The sequence below is a fragment of the Epinephelus moara genome, chromosome 19 (genome assembly GCF_006386435.1).
Source record: "Epinephelus moara isolate mb chromosome 19, YSFRI_EMoa_1.0, whole genome shotgun sequence".
Taxonomy (NCBI): domain Eukaryota; kingdom Metazoa; phylum Chordata; class Actinopteri; order Perciformes; family Serranidae; genus Epinephelus; species Epinephelus moara.
This window is the reverse complement of record NC_065524.1, coordinates 16,305,052-16,323,442: the sequence shown is the minus strand read 5'-3', so window position 1 is coordinate 16,323,442 and position 18,391 is coordinate 16,305,052. Positions and strand designations below refer to the sequence as shown.

Below are 18,391 nucleotides of genomic sequence, written 5' to 3'. Positions count from 1 at the left end.
TCATTTTAACCCACACCATGATCTTTTCCTGACCCTAACGAAGTGGTTTTTGTGCCTAAACCTAACCAGACCTTAACCACAGGGCATGATGATGATTTCGGAACGGACTTCGGAACAATGAGTTTAATGTGGTCCGAACAATGGGATGTCGGACCAATGGGCAGTTCCCCACAGAATTAAGGCAGTTCTGAAGGCAAAAGGGGTCCAACCTGGTACTAGCAAGGTGTAGGCTACCTAATAAAGTGCATGCACAGAAACATGTCCAATACTCCAGTAACAAAAACAACTGAGAAAATCTTTATCACATTAACGCTATTTTGCTAGCATGACTAAAAGATTGTTTTGAGGAAATTATCATTTTAGTATTGATATGATAACATACACACAGAAGCAGCAACAAAAAGACCTTTACATTGTATTTGCACTGAATTATGAATGTCTACATTTTTATCATTTGGTCTGTACATCCAGTGCCAGCTCTGTTGTGTCATTTAATGGCAGAATATTTTCTTATAGTATGGTAGCCTACACACAGCGGAGAAAGGATGAGCACCCTCAGTGTCTTTAGATTCAATGACATTAAAATTTTATTTTCATATGAGAAATTTATAGAAACTTTGTTAAATAATCCACAAAAGATTTGAGTGTGCAGCTTGCCAAGTCTTATTATAATTACTGTAAGTCCTCCCTTATGCATTTTTAAAGTTGGTACTAAAAATGTATAAGGACACCAGCAGCTGCAGGTTATGTATTTAATGTACATTCACACCAGAACAGAAAAACGTTTCCTAACATGAGCTCTGCAAAGGAAAATTACACAATGAACATGATTATTTGTATTATTATCATTTCTATACAATATATACAGCAGCCTCTACTTATAGGCCATCCCACAGCAAGGTGTGCTCATGCTCTTTTTATAAACCAAGTAATTCCTTAAGTGACTTCAAACACAGTGGATTAACCTCATCGGTGTAATGCACCTGGCCTAGGCCATGTAAAAGGCTTATGTGGATTTGCAGTGTGTGAGAAGTGTTTTCGCACTTTCCGAAATATCTCACACAGCTCGTCAGGTGTGTGATTGACAGGTAGAAGTGAGGACACACCAGCTGATTGATCTCTTAGTGCCATATATAGCCTCACGGAACATCTGCTGCAATGTAACTTCAGAGGTGATTAGTAAGAATTCAAAGAGATAGTCTTGTTCCTGTTACCCTGCAGTTTCAAACACTGTGTTCTCAGCATCAGAGCGGGTGGTAAAACTGATGAACAACATGTCCCTCTCTGTAATGTAGGAAGCACATAATAAATTATCTCTGCCTGTTATCCAGCACTTCCCTTAGGATCCTCTAGTTATTGGCTTAGTGAAATCCCTTAAAAGACGCATCTACTTGACTACTGCTTAATGGAGTCAATCCAACATGATGTGTATAATCCATGCAGTCACACCTAGCACCTCTTCTATGTGCTGTCACTCCTTGGTGTCTATGCTTCAGTTTAGATGACTAAGGTAAAAAGAGTTGAATAGTAGTACAGTGTGTAGTGTAAAATTAGGCAGGGCTATTTGGCATTTTTAGAGTAAATGAAAATAACAGTAGTTGGCGTTTGTGTTGCAGATGGATACTTGTTGGCATGGTGAAGTCGAGTCAAATGTCTACTTGAAAAAGCAGTGGAACAACAGCGGCAGAAACAGCAGCAGATAGTTGAGTCCTGGCAGCCCGGAGGCGAAGCTCGTCACATTGCAGTCATCACTGTAGCAGCAGTGAACTTTGACACCTGGTGCTCTATAGCCCTGGCTGTTGGCCTGACTACAGAAAGACTTGTAGGAGCACGACTTCATCACTCCACCTGACAAAAGAGACAGAAATAGAAGTCAGTGTAGCAGCTGTTTCGCACGGACCAACTAGGATATATCGGATTAAACTCGCTGCTGATTGAGCCGGGCTATGAAGCTTTAGTCTTGTTTTTTGTTCAGAATTTTTCAGTACACAGTACACAGGCCCGCACACAAACAAGATCATAGACACTTTGAGTGGCCCAGACAAAGAAGCCCATCTAGGCCCTAATGGTTGTATGTCAAGTGAGGGTAACAGCTAACATATGTATGACAGTTACAGGTAACTAGCTGACTGTCCTAACTAAAGGTATCCATCACTCATACGTTAACAATAAGGGGCCCCACTTATGAGTTTCTGGGGAAGTGGCAGTCAACTGCATAGTGCCTTCATGAGTGGTTTAAGGGAGTTTAAGGCCACTACAAAATGTGCCGATATGAGTGATCATCAAGGATCCCTCAGGTGTTTTGGGGCCCTCAAACATTTGCCTGGTTTGCCTCTCCTGATGGTGCACCACTAGGCACCTGGAAAGGTCCAGTAAAAAGTCCCTACCTAATGTATGTCAACATATGTGCATGCTCTCTCCTCGTTTCGACCAGTGAACTTCTCAGGTCATGTGGCCAACTGCCTGCAGTGGTGGAAATTTTGGTTCGAAATTAAATTTGGTTTTCATTGCTTACATTTAGGATGAACATCATTATAGCTAGTCTCCATGGACCCCCCTGGTGGCTGGGTCCCACAAATCTTTCCCTTCTTTTCCCCCTTATGTTCAGCCCTGCCAGCACACACTATGTACCTGACTCCAGAATGTAATTTAGGAAATGTGGTGCAGCCACAATGTGTCATACACAGACAGGATGATGGTCTGTCCTGTTGCCCCACTTTTTAATGATTAATAAGGTATATTTTACACAAAACTCTTGCCTTGTGCAGGGTTAAATGAGCAAACTGAGTTAACTTAATTTTGTGGAGAGGAACTGTCTTGGTGCCATGAACACATGGTGTCCTAATTAAGGATATTGATCGAGTTGGAGCGGCAAAGCTCTTCATTTCCTTAAAAGCCTCGGACCCCCTGCTGATTGGGATGTGTCTCCAGACAGCAGCCTGTCCGCCGTTTAACACACACACACACACACACACACACACACACATACACAAACACACACATCCTCACATACAGATACAAGTAGAGTTGTATGTATCTTAATTGTTGGTAGGAAGAAAACTAGTAAAAGAAAGGCTACTACACTGTCACGGTTGGACTCACTGTCATGGCCCACCACCACAGCGCAGGCATCAGAGTAGCTGGGACAAGATTTGGAGCCTTGCCGGTTGCAGTCCTCATTATTGGAGCCCATACAGGTGAAACATCGCAGAGCCTCACCTGGAGAAAACAGAGAAGAAAAACTGCCACAGTGCACACTTACTAAAGCAGTGAAATCAAAACATCATGGCATGTGGGCAAAACAGATGTAAGTCTCTAAAGCGTAGTTTCATCTTGGTGTATGTAGAGAGCATTAAAGATGTCACTACATGAAAAAAAAACATGCCTATACATACATATAGTTTATATAACAGCGTGTAAATGGCAGGGAAGTCATGTAGAAATGTTATTAAACCAGACCAGACTGCTACTGGAGCACATTTACATGAAATCCAGCACCACGGTTTTTAAATGCCAGCTGTACAGTATGTTTTTCTTTGGCTGATCTGGTGTTATTGCTTCAGCTGATGGGAACTGATTGTGATGCTAATGTAGGATTTTCCAGCAAATAACTCAAATTAATGAAAAAAAGGCACCCTATGTCAGATGTATTGACTTTTTCCAAGACACGATTTGGCTACTTAATGCTGCTGATGTTACTGCTGCCACGCTTGTCTTTTAAAAACCCATATTTAGACACTGGTACAAGTGGCTGCAGCTGCTCTGGCATGGTTGAAACTGCATTACATTGTGGCACACTCAAGCTAACTCTGTCCCATTTATCATGAATTTCACTCTACAAGGGCCTCAGATGTACCCTTTATTAACACAGGATCTATGGGTTTGATGAGTGTGTACACAAATTCACATTTGCATGACTCTGACGCGTGACATTGTCCCACAGGCACAGTGAGAGTAAAGTGAAGATAGAGTGCTCATTAATCGCTTCGTTCACAAAAGTATTCCCTAAATCAAGCAAAGATTTAGACAAGCGATTTAAAAACACATCTTTCTAACCTTCAGCTAAAGCTTCAGGGGCCCACTTCAGCGTATAAAACACTTAAATGTCTTTCTAAAACTCTCCGGAGGAAGGAGCGCTTATTTGAGAACTAGCTGACCTTTGAAATATCACTTTAACGCTATATCACTTTAACGCTCCCTTTTGAAAACCTCCATCGTCTCCTAAATTCTAAAACAGCCCTTCATAAGCAGCCTTTAATGCTGCTTCCTAAGAAGATCAAACCGAGCTACAGTATAGGAATCACCATATGCTTTATACAGATAGCAGCTTATCTCTTGTCTTGGCCAACATCATAACCTCCTTCAACACACTCAACTTGTCTTTTATCTCCAGTTATGATGGAGGGAGGAGAGAAAAATGTTCAGACACACAGTGCTGTCTCCATTAAGGTAAAGACCAGATAAAATTTTCTACTAAAGACAAGCAAATCAACTTAATGACACATTGCTAAAATATGAGACTTTTACTGATGGAGGCAACAAAGAGAACAACAAACCAACATTTCTGGTATGAATTTGAGAAGCTGGTCTCATTTCTTTGCTTCCCTTGTGCCCCTCTGTATGTTTACATGGCATGTAAATGCCCCCTGCTGTTCGTAGTTGACCCCAATCTATCCCCACAGCACAGCCGCTCTCCACACATGCTAGAAGTATTAGCCTCCAGGCCTATTAAGAGATTAGCTGCTGGGATTGCATGCTTGTTACAGAGGAGGGTGGAAGACTGAAGGAAGGCAAAACTCAGGAGCATTACCAGAGAAATTAACAGCAATTAGCAAAGATGACATTATAATACAAAGTGTTATTAGTAGGTGTTACTGTAAAATTGCTTTATAAAACATGCCTGAAAAAATAAAGTTAACTGTGATTTTGTAATTTTCTGCCTGTCCTGATGTCCGACAGCAAAGATAGGCTGGGCAGTTACTCAACAGGTCCCTGCCTCTCAGGGAAAGACAGAAAAACAACAAATACATACTATTCTTGGGAATTCAAGAGATTCAAGGGAGAAGACACCAACAAAGTCCAGACAACAGGTGGACAAAGGGTATAAGGGAGATCTAAAGGGGGGGAAAGGATGAGGTAAAGACAGAAAACAATAACTCCTTACTGTTGGTTGCTAGCAGGACCAGAGAAAGCAGGAGCAGTGGACAGTACTGGACAGCTCTCATGGCGTTGGTGGTCCTCACTCGTCCTGATCACACAATGAAAAGCAGGTTGTTTGCTCCTAAAGCCCCCTGAGCTTAATCTGAGCTATCAGATGAGCTAATATCCCCTCCTGTACTGACCAGCAGATTAGCAGCCCCTCTACTGGGGCCCACAGCTCTGTGCTGAGTGTCAACAGTTGCTTCTTCTCCTGGATGAGCAAAGGGACTCGTCCTGTACCTCTCACCTCACCACTGTGCTCTGGCCACACCCATCCTGAGTCAGGCTCTTGTCCCTGTCTCCACCTGGGCCAGCCCTTACATCAGCCTGCTGCAGCACCTGATCACCATCTCTGAGCTTTAACTGTCTCAGGATGCCTGTTGTCCTGTGATGCTTGTTTGTTTGTGTGAGATGTAGATGCCTTAATTCCATAGGGATGTACTTGATGTAAAGCTGTATCTATTTAAGACTGACATTTGGAAAGATTACCTCTGTATACGGAGTTACAAATAACTATATTCTACATTACAGTTCCAAGAGTGGCAGTAAATCATTTTAGGTTGGCTGTCATCTGTCTCAGTAACACTGCTGCTCTAAAGTTGTTATACTTGTTGCTGCCATGACACAATATTGCTATAAAAAGTTAATTTAACATTACACAGCTCTGTCAGATAAAGTCAAGAACTCCGTTAGTGAATCCATTCATCATGTTCTAAAAATGGTCTTTCAAATGGATTTCATCACCTTTTGTTGTATAGTGACAACATAAACACTCTAAATGGTTCCAAATGTATTTCCTGTTTGAACATTTGTTAATGCAGTAGCTCTCAACGGTCATGACAACACTGACAGCGTTTGAGGAGCCAGACTTTGGTGTCAGTTCTGTTGCAAATCGTGTCTCTGTCTAGCAGAGGGTGAGATGCAGTTGCTGGACAAAAACATGATCTGTATGGAGAGCAGTAACAAGGAAAACAAAGACGCATATCAAGATATAAAATGTCAGTAAGCATCACGTATTATGCATTTTGTGATCTGGAGGAAGGATATTGCAGTCAAAGTTGAAACGACAAAGATATGATGGGCTAAAGTGTGATTTGCAGTGCCCACCCCGTTGACTCCAATAAAACCGAAACCAAAGTCTGGCTCCCTGAAAACACTCACCGCTGTCGTCATGACCATTCCTTCTTTTATATTTTCCCTGGTAGCTCACAGAAAATAAACAGGGACCAAAGCTGCTGCCCAAGCACCAGAATAGCAATGACGCCTGTTCTTTTCATATAAGACAGAGTGATCCTGAAATTGTTCAAGGTTTGCATTCATGCTACTGCCACCTTGATTGAAAGAGGTTGGATTCTGAACCATTTATCCATTACTTTTAGTCAAGGCTGTAGTTTTTCTTTCTTTAAATTCACATATTCAGCTGGGGGCCTCCCCACAGAAATTTTGAGCATCAAACACTTAATTTGATGCATTCTGGTGAGTTTTATGCACAATTTTCTGCATCAATGGTTTCTCCTGCTTCAAGTGGCTCGTTATGTTTTATGGCTAATTGCAACCATTGCTTTTGAGGTAGCCATAGTTGCATTTATGAGTTCCGTCTTAGTGGTTTGTCAAAATTAAAATCTTTTACTACTTTCATGTTTTTGGGAAGGGGACAAATGCACGTGTTCTAAATATTAAGGGGGATGTGTCCCCTGTGTCCCTAAAAACTACGCCTATGCTTTCAGTGATCTACCGCATTCCAACATCTCTGAACTCAATAATCATAACACTTGGTGTGAAGCATCTCTTGTGCAGTTATCGTAGCTGAGGCAATAAATATGCATAAGAGCTACCTCACAGTAATTTCTTCTGTTTGTGTTTATTTCCCTCCCAAACACAAATAGGTTTTGCTGAAATATACATCTTTATCAACGTAATTTCTATTTTTTCAAATGAGCATTTTTCAAATCAAATGTCTATAATGCTTTTATAGTGCATCATATACACATAAGAAAGATCACCTGTGCATGTGAGTGTTGTTTCCTTAGACACTGACTGGAGCCAGCACAATGTCAAATAATCCTATCCACATCTTAATCCTGATTTATCATTGGTCATGCCAGGTCAGCTAAACGCATGAGAAGACAAGTCATGCACGGAAAGAACCGGTGTGAACCCAGAGTGCTGTATTGCCAACTTTTATTGCACTTTGTAAGCAGATGCTGTACAGCAGCTGTGCAGAGAAGTTATTCCTCAGTGTGACACAACAAACCATAGCAGAACTAGGACATAACCCATCCAAAATTAAATTACTCCTGGTCACAACTGAATACAGTAACGATTAGTTTGCTTTATATCAAAATTAAATCCAAAAAAATAGTCGCACGATTTCATCGAGAAAGCTATGACAAGTATGACAAATATCTACAAGGTTACATGAAGGATGTGGGCTGAGGATGACGGAATAACTATCAAAAATGCAGATCGATCTTTTTCATACGTGGAATTTCCTACAGTATATACAAACATATAACATAACGAGTTCTCCTTTCTCTCCTACATGCAGTAAGATATCTTGATGGTTGGTGTTCTCTTTAGTGGTGTATCAACATTTCATGGATGAATCTAAATCTCTGTTACTCTTTTTCAAAGTCTATCTTTCTCTTGTATCAAGAGGAGACAACAACAAGAACGGGTAAACAGTCTTCCTCCTCAGTGGCTGTCATGGCAACATCATTATAGATAATTTAACCCACAAACAATGCTCTCGCTTCCTCATACACGCACTCACACGCACAGACACACTCATTAGTGATATGATACATTTTCTAAAACTTTAAACCAGACCCCTGATACAGTACGATACAATGACACATCAAAAATGTACAGAGTGATTAGAAGAGAAGCAGTTCCTGTGGATCCTGTATACACAAAGTCAGTATGAGACCATTTTGGTCTTAAATGTCCGTCAGTTCTTGGAAGAGTGGTAAATGTTACTGATCTGCTTCATTTTCCAAGTTCTTTTTCTCCCCACAACCACTCCTCTTCTCTGGGAGGTTTGGCCTGGGCGTGGTGTGGTCGCTAACTCTTCCCCATCTTGGCGATCAGCTCATCGCAGATCTTTGTCAACTCCTCGATCTCTTTGTTCTGTAAAATAATTGTTGCAGTTACATTTATATACTTGGGTATTTTCCTATGATTTCATATCATTTTACAGTACATCCCAGGACTGATGAATTCTGACTGACCTTTTGCTCCAAAGTGCGCTCCAGAGAGTCCACCTTCATCTGCTCCTTCCTCAGACTGGCCTGGTAGGCGGCCTGCTCCTGCTTGGCTTTGGCCCGCACCTGAGCTATGTCTGTGTTAGCCCTGGAAACACACACAAGTAATACAATGAGAATAAATCACCTCTCTGTGACCCCCATAAGCCCGGGAAGTCTTAAGAAAGCACAAGGTCACGTCTGCAAAGCCTATACAGATTAAAATCTTCAGAAATGCTGTCTGTCTACCACTCAGCCCTGAGGTTCATAACTTGTGATCCTCACAGCACCTTACGTCCCCGGCCACATTTTGCTGTGACCCAGGACCAGAATTGGTTTTTATTCATCCACCCTTTTAACTCTGAACCCATAATATCTTGGTCCTCGCTCACAGAACAGGTTGTTGCTCAACATTTCCTCAATCAGAACTGAACTCAGAAAGATAAAATTCCCTTATAGTCTCTTATAGTTCATCTTATACATGGAATAATCTGCAAAAGACCTTAAAAATTGACTCTTTTTCTGTCTTTGTTCATGCTCTGCATCATTTGAAAATAACGGTCTCCCTGATTCTCCAAGTCTTCAAAGGTTTCAAAGACAGCCTATATTCAAATACACCGATCAGCGAAAACATTAAAAACCATTGGTGGGTGAAGTGAATAACATTGATCATCTTGTTACAATGCAATGTTCTGCTGGAAGACCTTGGATCCTGGCATTCATGTGGATGCTACTTGACGTGCTCCACCCACCCGAAAACCGTTGCAGACATAATAAACCCCCTCACGGCAACAGCACTTATAGATGGCAGTGACCCCCCAGCAGGACAATGCACCATGCCACATCACAAAAACTGCTCAGGCATGACTAGAGGAATGGGACAAAGAGCTCAAGGCGTCCACCTGACCTCCAAATACCCAGATCCCAACCTGATCGAACATTTGAGGGACATGCTGGTACCCCAGAGGTACCCCCGATCCACGGTGGATGCTCCTTGGAATGGACTTAGCTTCAGATCTTTTGAGTGCTGTGGGTTCTGAGGTGGGGTACCAGCACTTCCCACAGATGTTTTATCAGATGGGGATCTGGAGAATTTGGAGGCCAGGTTGATGCCTTGAGCTCTTTGTCACGTTCCTCTGACCATTCCTGAGCAGTTTTTGTGGTGTGGTGTGGCATGGCATATTGTCCTGCTGGGGGGCCACAGCCACTGGGGAATGCCGTTGCCATAATGGGGAGTGCCTGGTCTGCACTGGTGTTTAGGTGGGTGGAGCGTGTCAGGTGGCATTCACACGAATGTCTGAACCAACAGAGCATTGCATTGTAACAAGACGATCAGTGTTGTTCACTTCACCTGTCAGTGGTTTTAATGTTTTGCCTAATAGGTGAATGTACTTCAGATGGGCATTAAGTTATTGTGAGTATATTGTGGTGTTTTCCCTTTGGGGAAAATAAAACAGTCATGGTGAAATAAACTCCAGATAATGAGTCTCACTTGTCTAGTTTCTCCTCTGCATGAATCTTCAGGGCTTGATAGCGCTGTTCCTCCTTGCGCACCCTGGACAGATACTCCTGAGCGCACTTCTTCAGAACCTCTTCATTCTGAGCAAAGAGAGAAATATTTTAATTACTTGCCATAAGGTCTGCCAAACTAAATTTTAGATGACTTGCAAGGCTGGGGCATGTTGTAAACACTCATTAGTTGTGAATAATTTGTCACCTTGCGAAAGCCCTCCAGTACGTCTTTCATCTTCTCGTAGCGTCGGAAGAGGTCGGCGAGAGACTTTTCCACGGAGTTGAGATCGGCCAGGGCCTGGTCCTTCTCCATGATCAGTTGCTGGATGGTGTGGTGAGAGAGAGACTTCTCTTTCTGGTCATCCTCTGATGGACACACACAAGTAGAGTGTCTATCAGATCATCACTCTGTGTACTGAGGCTCAAATGTCAGCACATATATACAAACAAACACTTTACTATATATCAACATGGATATGTGAGTTAGTATGATTTAACAGCATTTGATACACTATATGAGTATTTCTGCAGCATGCAAACAAAAACACTCAACAATGGGAAAATCAAAGAGACCTGTAATCTATAGGAATAGAGCTGGTTTGCTTTGATAGTCTTCCAGACCCTTCAGATTTAAATGACAAAGCTCCCAGCGTACTGCAGCCCCCTCCCAGCTTTCCCTTTCCTTTCCTGTCACAAGCTTAGACGGCCAACCTGCTTAACCCACTAATTCTGCAGCAATGACTTTCGAAACCATCTACAGCACAGAAGCAAAATGCAGATGTGCATTTAAAGGTATCCAGTATGTTTATATACATCTTAAAGGTTTGTATAATGTACTCAATACCAGAAACTGGGGGATTACATGAAGTGAATGTTTACCCGTTCAAAAAAATACAGTGTTTCAACATACAGGATGAAATGCAACAAATATGGACAAACAAATGTCACTGGATGAGATGAAGAAAGTGAGCAAATCTGCTCCCCTCTCTGATAAACGGGTGGAGAGATGTCAGCAGACACAAACAAGTGAAGGACAATTCTGCGTTACTCACCTGGCATGCCTGTCAGGGTTATCAAATAGTAAGGGGAGCAAAGATGGGAGCAGAACAGAAAAGAAGGGACTGTGTTAAGTCAAGCTGGGAGGGCAAGACACGTGAGAGAGCCGAGTGTTAGACACAAGCAGAGACAGATTGTTCCTTTTTCGTGGCAGTGCTTTAATGGGATCAAGAAATGAAATTAGACAGCAGCAAAAATCAAATCTTCAGGTGGCGGAGAAGATGTAGGTGAGAGCAGGAATAATGCAGAGAGTGAACCCGCGGCGGGATTTTAATGAGTCCAGAGATGCTGGACACACGTGGGCAAAAGGTGAGCACTTCCCCCTCCGATGACATAAGAATTCACTTCATATTAATCAAACATGAAAGCAAGCACATAGCGAAGCTAGCTTGTGTCAGAGGATAAAAGAAAATACTTAACTCTCTGAAATCAGTGGCAATGGAGTAGGGGCACACAAATACAGTATATTTTGTTCAGTTTGCAAATAAACAAGTGCAGCAGAAAGAAGTGGCAGAGGTTGGGGAACGAAAGTAATTGGTTTGAAATGAAATTTGTGTCCACAGTAACCTGGGACCAATGCTCGGGGTTTGTAAGCAACTGAAAACCTTTATTTAACTTTGAACTCACCTATCATCTGCGCAATCGTCTTCTCATACTCAGCAACAATCCTCCTGTGGATGAGAAGTTGGAGATCATCAGTAAATGGATGGGGTTATATGAGTATGACATTTGATTTCAAAGCACACCTTATTTTATGCAACTCATATATTGGTCTCTACCGATGAAAATAGAGGTTTTGTTTCATACTGTATGCTGCTGGGAACATTTGATCTTAAGAAGTCCAAGATGAGTGAAAAATATGCTAATCTGAAATATTTTCTTAGAATTTAAGTGCATTAAAAAACACACAACTCTTTGCCTACAACTTAAGATAATATGATTATTGAGTAATAGAAGCATTTTCACCACCCATAACTATTTATCTGCACTGTGTGTCCAGTTTCTGAGTCTCACTGCTTGGAGTTACCCCACACTCCAAGCCAAGCAGCGGCGAGGCCCAATAGGAATTCTTGTTTTGGGTAAAGCAGGTTGCCAGAGGTAAGAGGATTGATTAGCCATGCCTGCCCTTTAGCCTCTTAGCCCCTCCTTATCCTGAGCCCAATCAGTCAAATGAAGTAAGCTCTGTTTTATCCACACTGAGCTGTTGCCAGCTGAACCCCCACCCACCACCTGCTGGCAGAAAACAAGGTGTCTGTACCACATATCGCTATCTCCTTGAACCCACATTTGTCGGGCAGCAATAGATCATCCACAGACGTAAATATGAGTGTGGTTAATCCCAGTTTTGAGCTGTTGTCAGGCAGTTTGTGGTGTATAATCCAAATGACACCTAAAGCCCCTGACACATTTTCTCATGGATCATTTACATATAACATATCAACCACCTCTATTCCTCTCCACCACTAAAACTCATGCTGATATTAAGGCTCAGGTTGACTTCTTTAACTTTCACTTCAACTGCACTTTAACTTTCCACACTGTTTTGCATTCCTCAAACATTCAGGCAAGAAATTTAAACAATATAAACCATATTTGGGATTTTATTTCCCATCTTTCAGTGCACTTCAGTTAGCACCAACTCCCTGAAGACGCTAATAATTCCAATGTAATTGTGTGTGGCTAAGGGGCCAATTTTGAGCAACATGTATGCATATTATCTAATTCAAATACATGCACATAGCACAGGAGTAACCCTTTGCACACACAGTTTCATTTTGTCTCATTTGTGCACCCACAAAAGCTGCCCAATATTTTTGTACACATCGTGACCATAAGTGTAGATTTCAGGAGGGACACAGGGGACACAGGGGACACATCCCCCCCAGTATTCAAAGCATGTGCGTTTGTTCCCTTCATTAAAAACATGAAAGTAACAGAGGACTTTTATTATGACAAAATCAAAGCAATTAACACCACACATAAATTGATGCAAAAAAAGGCACAAAATGGTGCATTAAATTCACCAGAGTGTTGGAAATTAAGTGTTTTATGCTCAAAATTTTCTATCAGAGGACCCCCAAATCCCCCAAGTTTCATATGTGTCCCCTCCAATTGGTAAAGCTAAACCTATGCCCTTGATCGTGACACAGCATCATTTAACAGAAAGACAGGGAGGTGTTAAATCCATGCTGTAGTGCATGGGTGGGACCCCACTGTGATGTCAGTGATGACAACCCAAGGTATGACTTCTTACCTCATCTCCACCACTTCCTGTCGGCTGTCTTCATACTTCCTCTGCCACTCCAGCACTTCTTTTTCCTTTGACACGATCTGAGGACGGCGACCAAACCATTCAGTGTGAGATGTTAAAATGACGTATGTACAATATGTATGGCTTACAGGATAAAAAGAAACATTTTGGAGGCACCTCCTCTCGTGCTATTCCCAGGGAGTGGTCCAGTTCTCTGGGTAGGTGGGGGCTCTCCCCTTCAATGTAGTTGGTGGTGGTGTTGGTGGTGGTCCTGGCATATAGTGAGTTCTTGGACACTCCACTGTCTACTGGAGATGACAGGTCTCGGTGCTGCGTCCAGGAACCAAAGGAGAGGTGGGAGAGGAAAGGAAACATAACCAGTTACGAACCAGACTGAGCTACAGACGGGACGCCCTCACCCTCGAGCCCACAACCAAACCGCAAGGCAGCATCAAATTACATTAAAATGTACCACACAGCAAAATCAATGTGTAAATGAGGCAGGCTTATGATGTTCCTGAAGACTTGGTCAGCCGCCATATGATTGGATGAAACAGTCTTCATTGCCACAGTATTAGCCAAATTTGGCTGATGCTGCCCCCAGCTGAGCGGTCATGATCACCTGCTCATCACAGTAGCTTGAATGTGATTGGGTCCAGGCAAGGCACACAGGAAGGAGGGCAGCAGTTGATACAGCAAGGACTGCATCATACAGGAGAGGGGGATAGGGTAGCGGACTGGGCAGCATGGGAAATAGATGTTAGTCTCGTGTTAAAGCATATTACAGCATAGTGGTCTTACCTGTTGTGGCTAGAGTCACCTGTTACAGCATTTGCCCATTTTTTTTACAAGTACAAAAAGTAAGATGTGAGGTGAACCATAAAACTCACAGGATTCATCATTAGAAAGAGTCTGACTTTGGATATAGTGCTGAGGTGTACTCAAAGAGACACTGCAAACCCAAGTATATGGGCTTGTATTCATGTAACCATTGTAACTTAAGACAATACTCTTCCACCTACAACTCCTCACACAGACCATCATATCAAAATGCAAAAACAATCCTTGTTCTCGTACCATTTTTGGTCCCCTAAAACTCTGCTCTGAAAGGGATTTAGTCATCCTTGGGCGATTAGGGGAGGATTTGGTGAAATGGTGGGGGCTCACAGGGGACACGGAGACTGAGATCCACTAATACGCGGAAAAGAGAGTGAAGTGTTTGGTCTGGCTGGAGCAGTAATTCCATTATTTCGCTGAAGGTAAAGACCGGTCAAGTTTAGGTAACCATGGACCTCTTTTGCTTTTAGTCAGGTACTGATTAGGCTTTCCTTCCCAGTGAAGTAAAGTAAACAGAAAGCTTAAGCAGAGAAGCCCAAAGCTCTCTGTGGGGGTGGTATGACTCATTGTAACTTACTAAAAAGCTCTGTTTACAGAGACCTAAAAACAAATCCACACTAAATGTCAGTACTATAAATTGGAATAAAGTATTATAAAGCAACGTGAGCTCTACTTAATATATTCCTTGAGTGTATGATTGCTGCTGCTTTCAGGGGCTAGGGGTAAAAACAAGCTGGGAGCCCCTATTGAACACAACCCAAACTGACAAGAGTCCCAGAAACCAACCAATATTTCTACACTGGAATACTATCCTACCCGAGGTTTGCTGCATGTCTGTATGCGATATGTAATAATAACTTGATGAAATGCAAGGCCCCTCTCTGATACTCAGAGCAGCGAACAACTATTTGCTATGTAAAGATATAGAGAAGTAATGGCTCCCTCTCTGTGTGTTGTTATCATTCAAGCTTCTTCTTAGTGCATGTGAGTCCCTGTCAACGTGTCCCACTGGGTAGCTATTCATTGGCTCTCTGCACTGCGCTCATATGGCAGATACTGCTGGTATTGAGATGGCAGTATTGTGGAAGTGCAACGCCCACCGTCAGTTTAACACTGTTAGCTCTGTCAGCACTGTTGCCCCTATAAGAACCGTTAGCTGCTAGCCACTAGCTCAGCCATCTCCATGATGAAAGCTATGTGCAGACAACCTCCTGTACCATCGTACAAAGCTCCTTTAAGTCAGGGCTTCAATCGGGTAAAAATGCACAAGCTACATTTGGGCACAATTTGAAATTGTGCTTTAGAGGTGCATATTACCAAACAATTTTGTAATAAATTAAATGACCACAAAGTAATCACCTTACAAACAACCTGGGGCCTCAGGGCAGGTACCCGCTTTGCCCTGTTGGTAATTCAGTCTTACAGAAAAGCACCTTTACCAGATCATCCTAGATCACAAGTCAAGTAAACTGCAAACATTGTAGTGTCTCTTGCAGGAGTGCTGTCGGCAAAAATCACTTACTGTAGACTTGAGGAAAAACGACTTAATGTGAACAAAAAATGGACAACTGAAGACACGAGTTGACGCCACAAAACAAACACTATGTCAAACACAAAAAAGACTACAAGAGAGATGCTAGATATAACTGCAGAAAACACAAATTCGCTGACAGGGAAGTTCAGCTATGGTAGGTTACAATGTAGGGAGACCTTAAAAAAAGGTCTTAGACTGGGGTCTACAGCAGTTAGAATATACAATGCAGTCAGTAGGTATTAGGACAATTGTTTTGGCTCTGTACTCCAGCACTAAGAGGGCAAACTGATGCATTCCAGCTTTAAATAGAGGGCATTTAAATCCAGATTGGATAAACAACGTAGGATTTGCTGCACTCTACAAAAATTGGGAGTAGTTTGTATTAAAGGGCTGTGATTCGTACACTCTTAACCAATGTAGATGTGAACACCTTTGTTCACCTTCCACACTGTAAACAGTATCACCAGCGAAAATTAAATTGAAATTCAACCTCAGATTCACATTTTGAAATGAACTTTGTCCACTTGGAGTTTGCCTTTTTGCATTTTTTTGGCACAGTGTCTACAGTTTTAGTACCATACTCTTAGATGTGTGCCGCCTACAGTCTGGCACCTGGATGCTACTGCCAGCTGTGCCCAGGAACTTCCAGAACATAGCAAAGTAAGAAGTAAATATGAAAATACTGGCACAGGGCAGAGTCTCTGCAGGTAGATACACCTCCACATACCTCTAGTGGGTCACACTTCTTCTTCTAGTGGGTCGTAAGTGATGATTTGTATACATTTTCTTTCCCTAGCAAAATCCTGCATGGTCTTCCTTTGATCCCAGAGTTTTTTCAAATCTCTTGTGTTGGTGCACTGAGCCAAAAACAATGAAAAAGTGTGTTTATGACCAAATACTTGGACTGCGCTGTCGCTGGACTAAGACGAGGACAGATCACAGGGGTATAAAGTTACTCTTACTTTAAGTAAGGGGGAACCGTTGATATTCCATCGCCGAGTGCTGGGTTTCTTGAGTCGAGACTGTAAAATGTGTGGGACAACGGCATGAGACATGAGGGGGAAGAGGACCAGGAAGCGAGAGAGTTTTTCCACTGACCAAAAAATGTCATAATATATCACTGTTTTTATGTCTAACCATGTGCTGTTTCAGCACAAGCCCTCCAGCTACTGAAATCTTCATGTTCTAGCTGAAAGTCCAGCCAAACTGAATACTGACACCTACCTGATGTACCCGTTTGTTAGTGCTGTTAGTCTGGGGAAAGGACCAAATCACAAAACAAGAATGTGACTGGGATCTGGGGCAATGATAGCAAAGCATCACCAAATACATCTGGGTGAGTTATATCCATATAACTCCTCAGCTGCTGATATTCAGTCTGGTGCAAGACATTCCCAGTCACATTCATGCTCATGTAAGCCTCTCATGAACAGGCAACATGCATGTTGCCCAACATGCATAGTAAAGGCAAGGGACTAAGAAGGCACAGCACTCTGTCCCTGAGGAGACAACCTGGAAGAGCTCGCTGCTAGTCGGGGGTGGGAGCTGGACGCGTTAAGCCATGTTAGAGATTTCACATGTGGGGGACTGAGGAGGACTGCGGATGTAGTGGTGCAGCCACCATGTTGATAAGGCCATGAGTTCACAGTCACACTCAGTATGGTGTGTTTAGGGGGAGGGATAGGCAGGCTGAGACACACTCATGCACGCACACTACAGCTGCGCACACGTGCATCTCACACACACCTGCTGTCCCGTAATCACTCATTCATAATGCATCTTTTCTCTCTCACACACACATCCACACACACTTGCATACAGCAGGTGCAGGACTCAGCGCAGTACCTGGGGGGATACAGTGGAGAGGGAGGGGCACTGAGAGATGTTTTTGGCTACCTGCAGAGCCTCTATCCTCAGGGCAGCAAGCACCAGCTCCTCCTGGGCCGCACACATGAGGGGGTGGGGGTGGGGATTGATGGATTTCGGGGTAAGGAAGGGGGAGTTGCGGCCCAAGGATGAGAGAGCAAAGGGAAAACATATAGAAACTTGAGTTGAGCGCACACACTTTCGACTGTCTACATTTCACACCCCATCACTCTTTTTCAAACAGTAAGCTAAAAACTGCAGCTGAGACAGAGGAGATGAAAACAATGAGAAAATGAAAAGGCAGGATGTCGTAAGGTGGCACAATGACAATAACACACACAATCACATATCAGGGTCACAAATGGGCCACCAGAGGCTACACCTATCAGGTTTATCAAGAGGGGTCATGTGTGGTCTGTCAACACACCTGTAGTTTTTGGGCGAATGCTGTTGGGTTGGTCTCAGCCAGGTCAGGCTCCAGGTACTGCAGGAGGTCGTCACACTCAGACAGCCTGTCTAACAGGGGCAGGGCCAGGACTGGAGCAGGGGCCTCCACAGGGCCCTCACTAGGGGGCTATAGGGGCACCGGGAGTAGGCAGAGGGTAGGGAGGAGGGCAGGGGTCAGCATGGCAAAGCAAAGCGCTGAGTGTCTGAGTGGCAGCAGTGGGAGCTGAGTCACTGAGGTCAAGCTGGGAAGCTAGTGTGGCCGACTGGCTATGTGTTACCATCAGTGACAAGGCTTTAATGAGAATCACTTTGACTGATGGAGCTCATGTTGGAGGGCCAAGTCACTGCCTACAATAAAGCATGTGCAGTGTGGCACTCTCCCTCTTGTGACTAAAGAATGGCATGGTGTAAATGTTACAAAATCAAAATCGACAGATTCTTCTTACA

At 43.0% G+C, this 18,391-nt stretch overlaps 2 protein-coding genes across 3 annotated transcripts in view; both read right to left on the bottom strand.

Moving 5' to 3' along the window:
• Positions 1 to 563: 563 nt before the first annotated feature.
• On the bottom strand, positions 564 to 5,422 carry ly6pge (lymphocyte antigen 6 family member pge). Of its 2 annotated transcripts, none has more exons than XM_050071230.1 (3): positions 5,165 to 5,422; positions 3,085 to 3,219; positions 564 to 1,848 (listed from the first exon to the last, which is right to left on the bottom strand). In XM_050071230.1, the coding sequence occupies exons 1-3, from the start codon at positions 5,223 to 5,225 to the stop codon at positions 1,655 to 1,657; spliced, it is 390 nt and encodes a 129-aa protein (XP_049927187.1). In that variant the 5' UTR covers positions 5,226 to 5,422; the 3' UTR covers positions 564 to 1,654. The 2 variants fall into 2 exon arrangements, with proteins under 2 accessions (XP_049927187.1, XP_049927188.1); XM_050071231.1 differs by having other exon boundaries at positions 3,103 to 3,219; positions 5,165 to 5,407.
• A 1,941-nt stretch (positions 5,423 to 7,363) lies between these two features.
• Positions 7,364 to 18,391, bottom strand: part of tacc2 (transforming, acidic coiled-coil containing protein 2) — a 58,903-nt gene continuing 47,875 nt past the window's right edge. Inside the window, exons 16-25 of the mRNA XM_050070538.1 lie at positions 17,925 to 18,071; positions 17,477 to 17,569; positions 16,594 to 16,653; positions 13,438 to 13,590; positions 13,264 to 13,340; positions 11,637 to 11,680; positions 10,159 to 10,319; positions 9,934 to 10,040; positions 8,430 to 8,550; positions 7,364 to 8,328 (exon numbers count right to left, since the gene is read on the bottom strand). Of these exons, the coding sequence (XP_049926495.1) occupies positions 8,263 to 8,328; positions 8,430 to 8,550; positions 9,934 to 10,040; positions 10,159 to 10,319; positions 11,637 to 11,680; positions 13,264 to 13,340; positions 13,438 to 13,590; positions 16,594 to 16,653; positions 17,477 to 17,569; positions 17,925 to 18,071 (1,029 nt within the window). The 3' untranslated portion in view covers positions 7,364 to 8,262. The remainder of the gene's footprint in view (positions 8,329 to 8,429; positions 8,551 to 9,933; positions 10,041 to 10,158; positions 10,320 to 11,636; positions 11,681 to 13,263; positions 13,341 to 13,437; positions 13,591 to 16,593; positions 16,654 to 17,476; positions 17,570 to 17,924; positions 18,072 to 18,391) is intronic.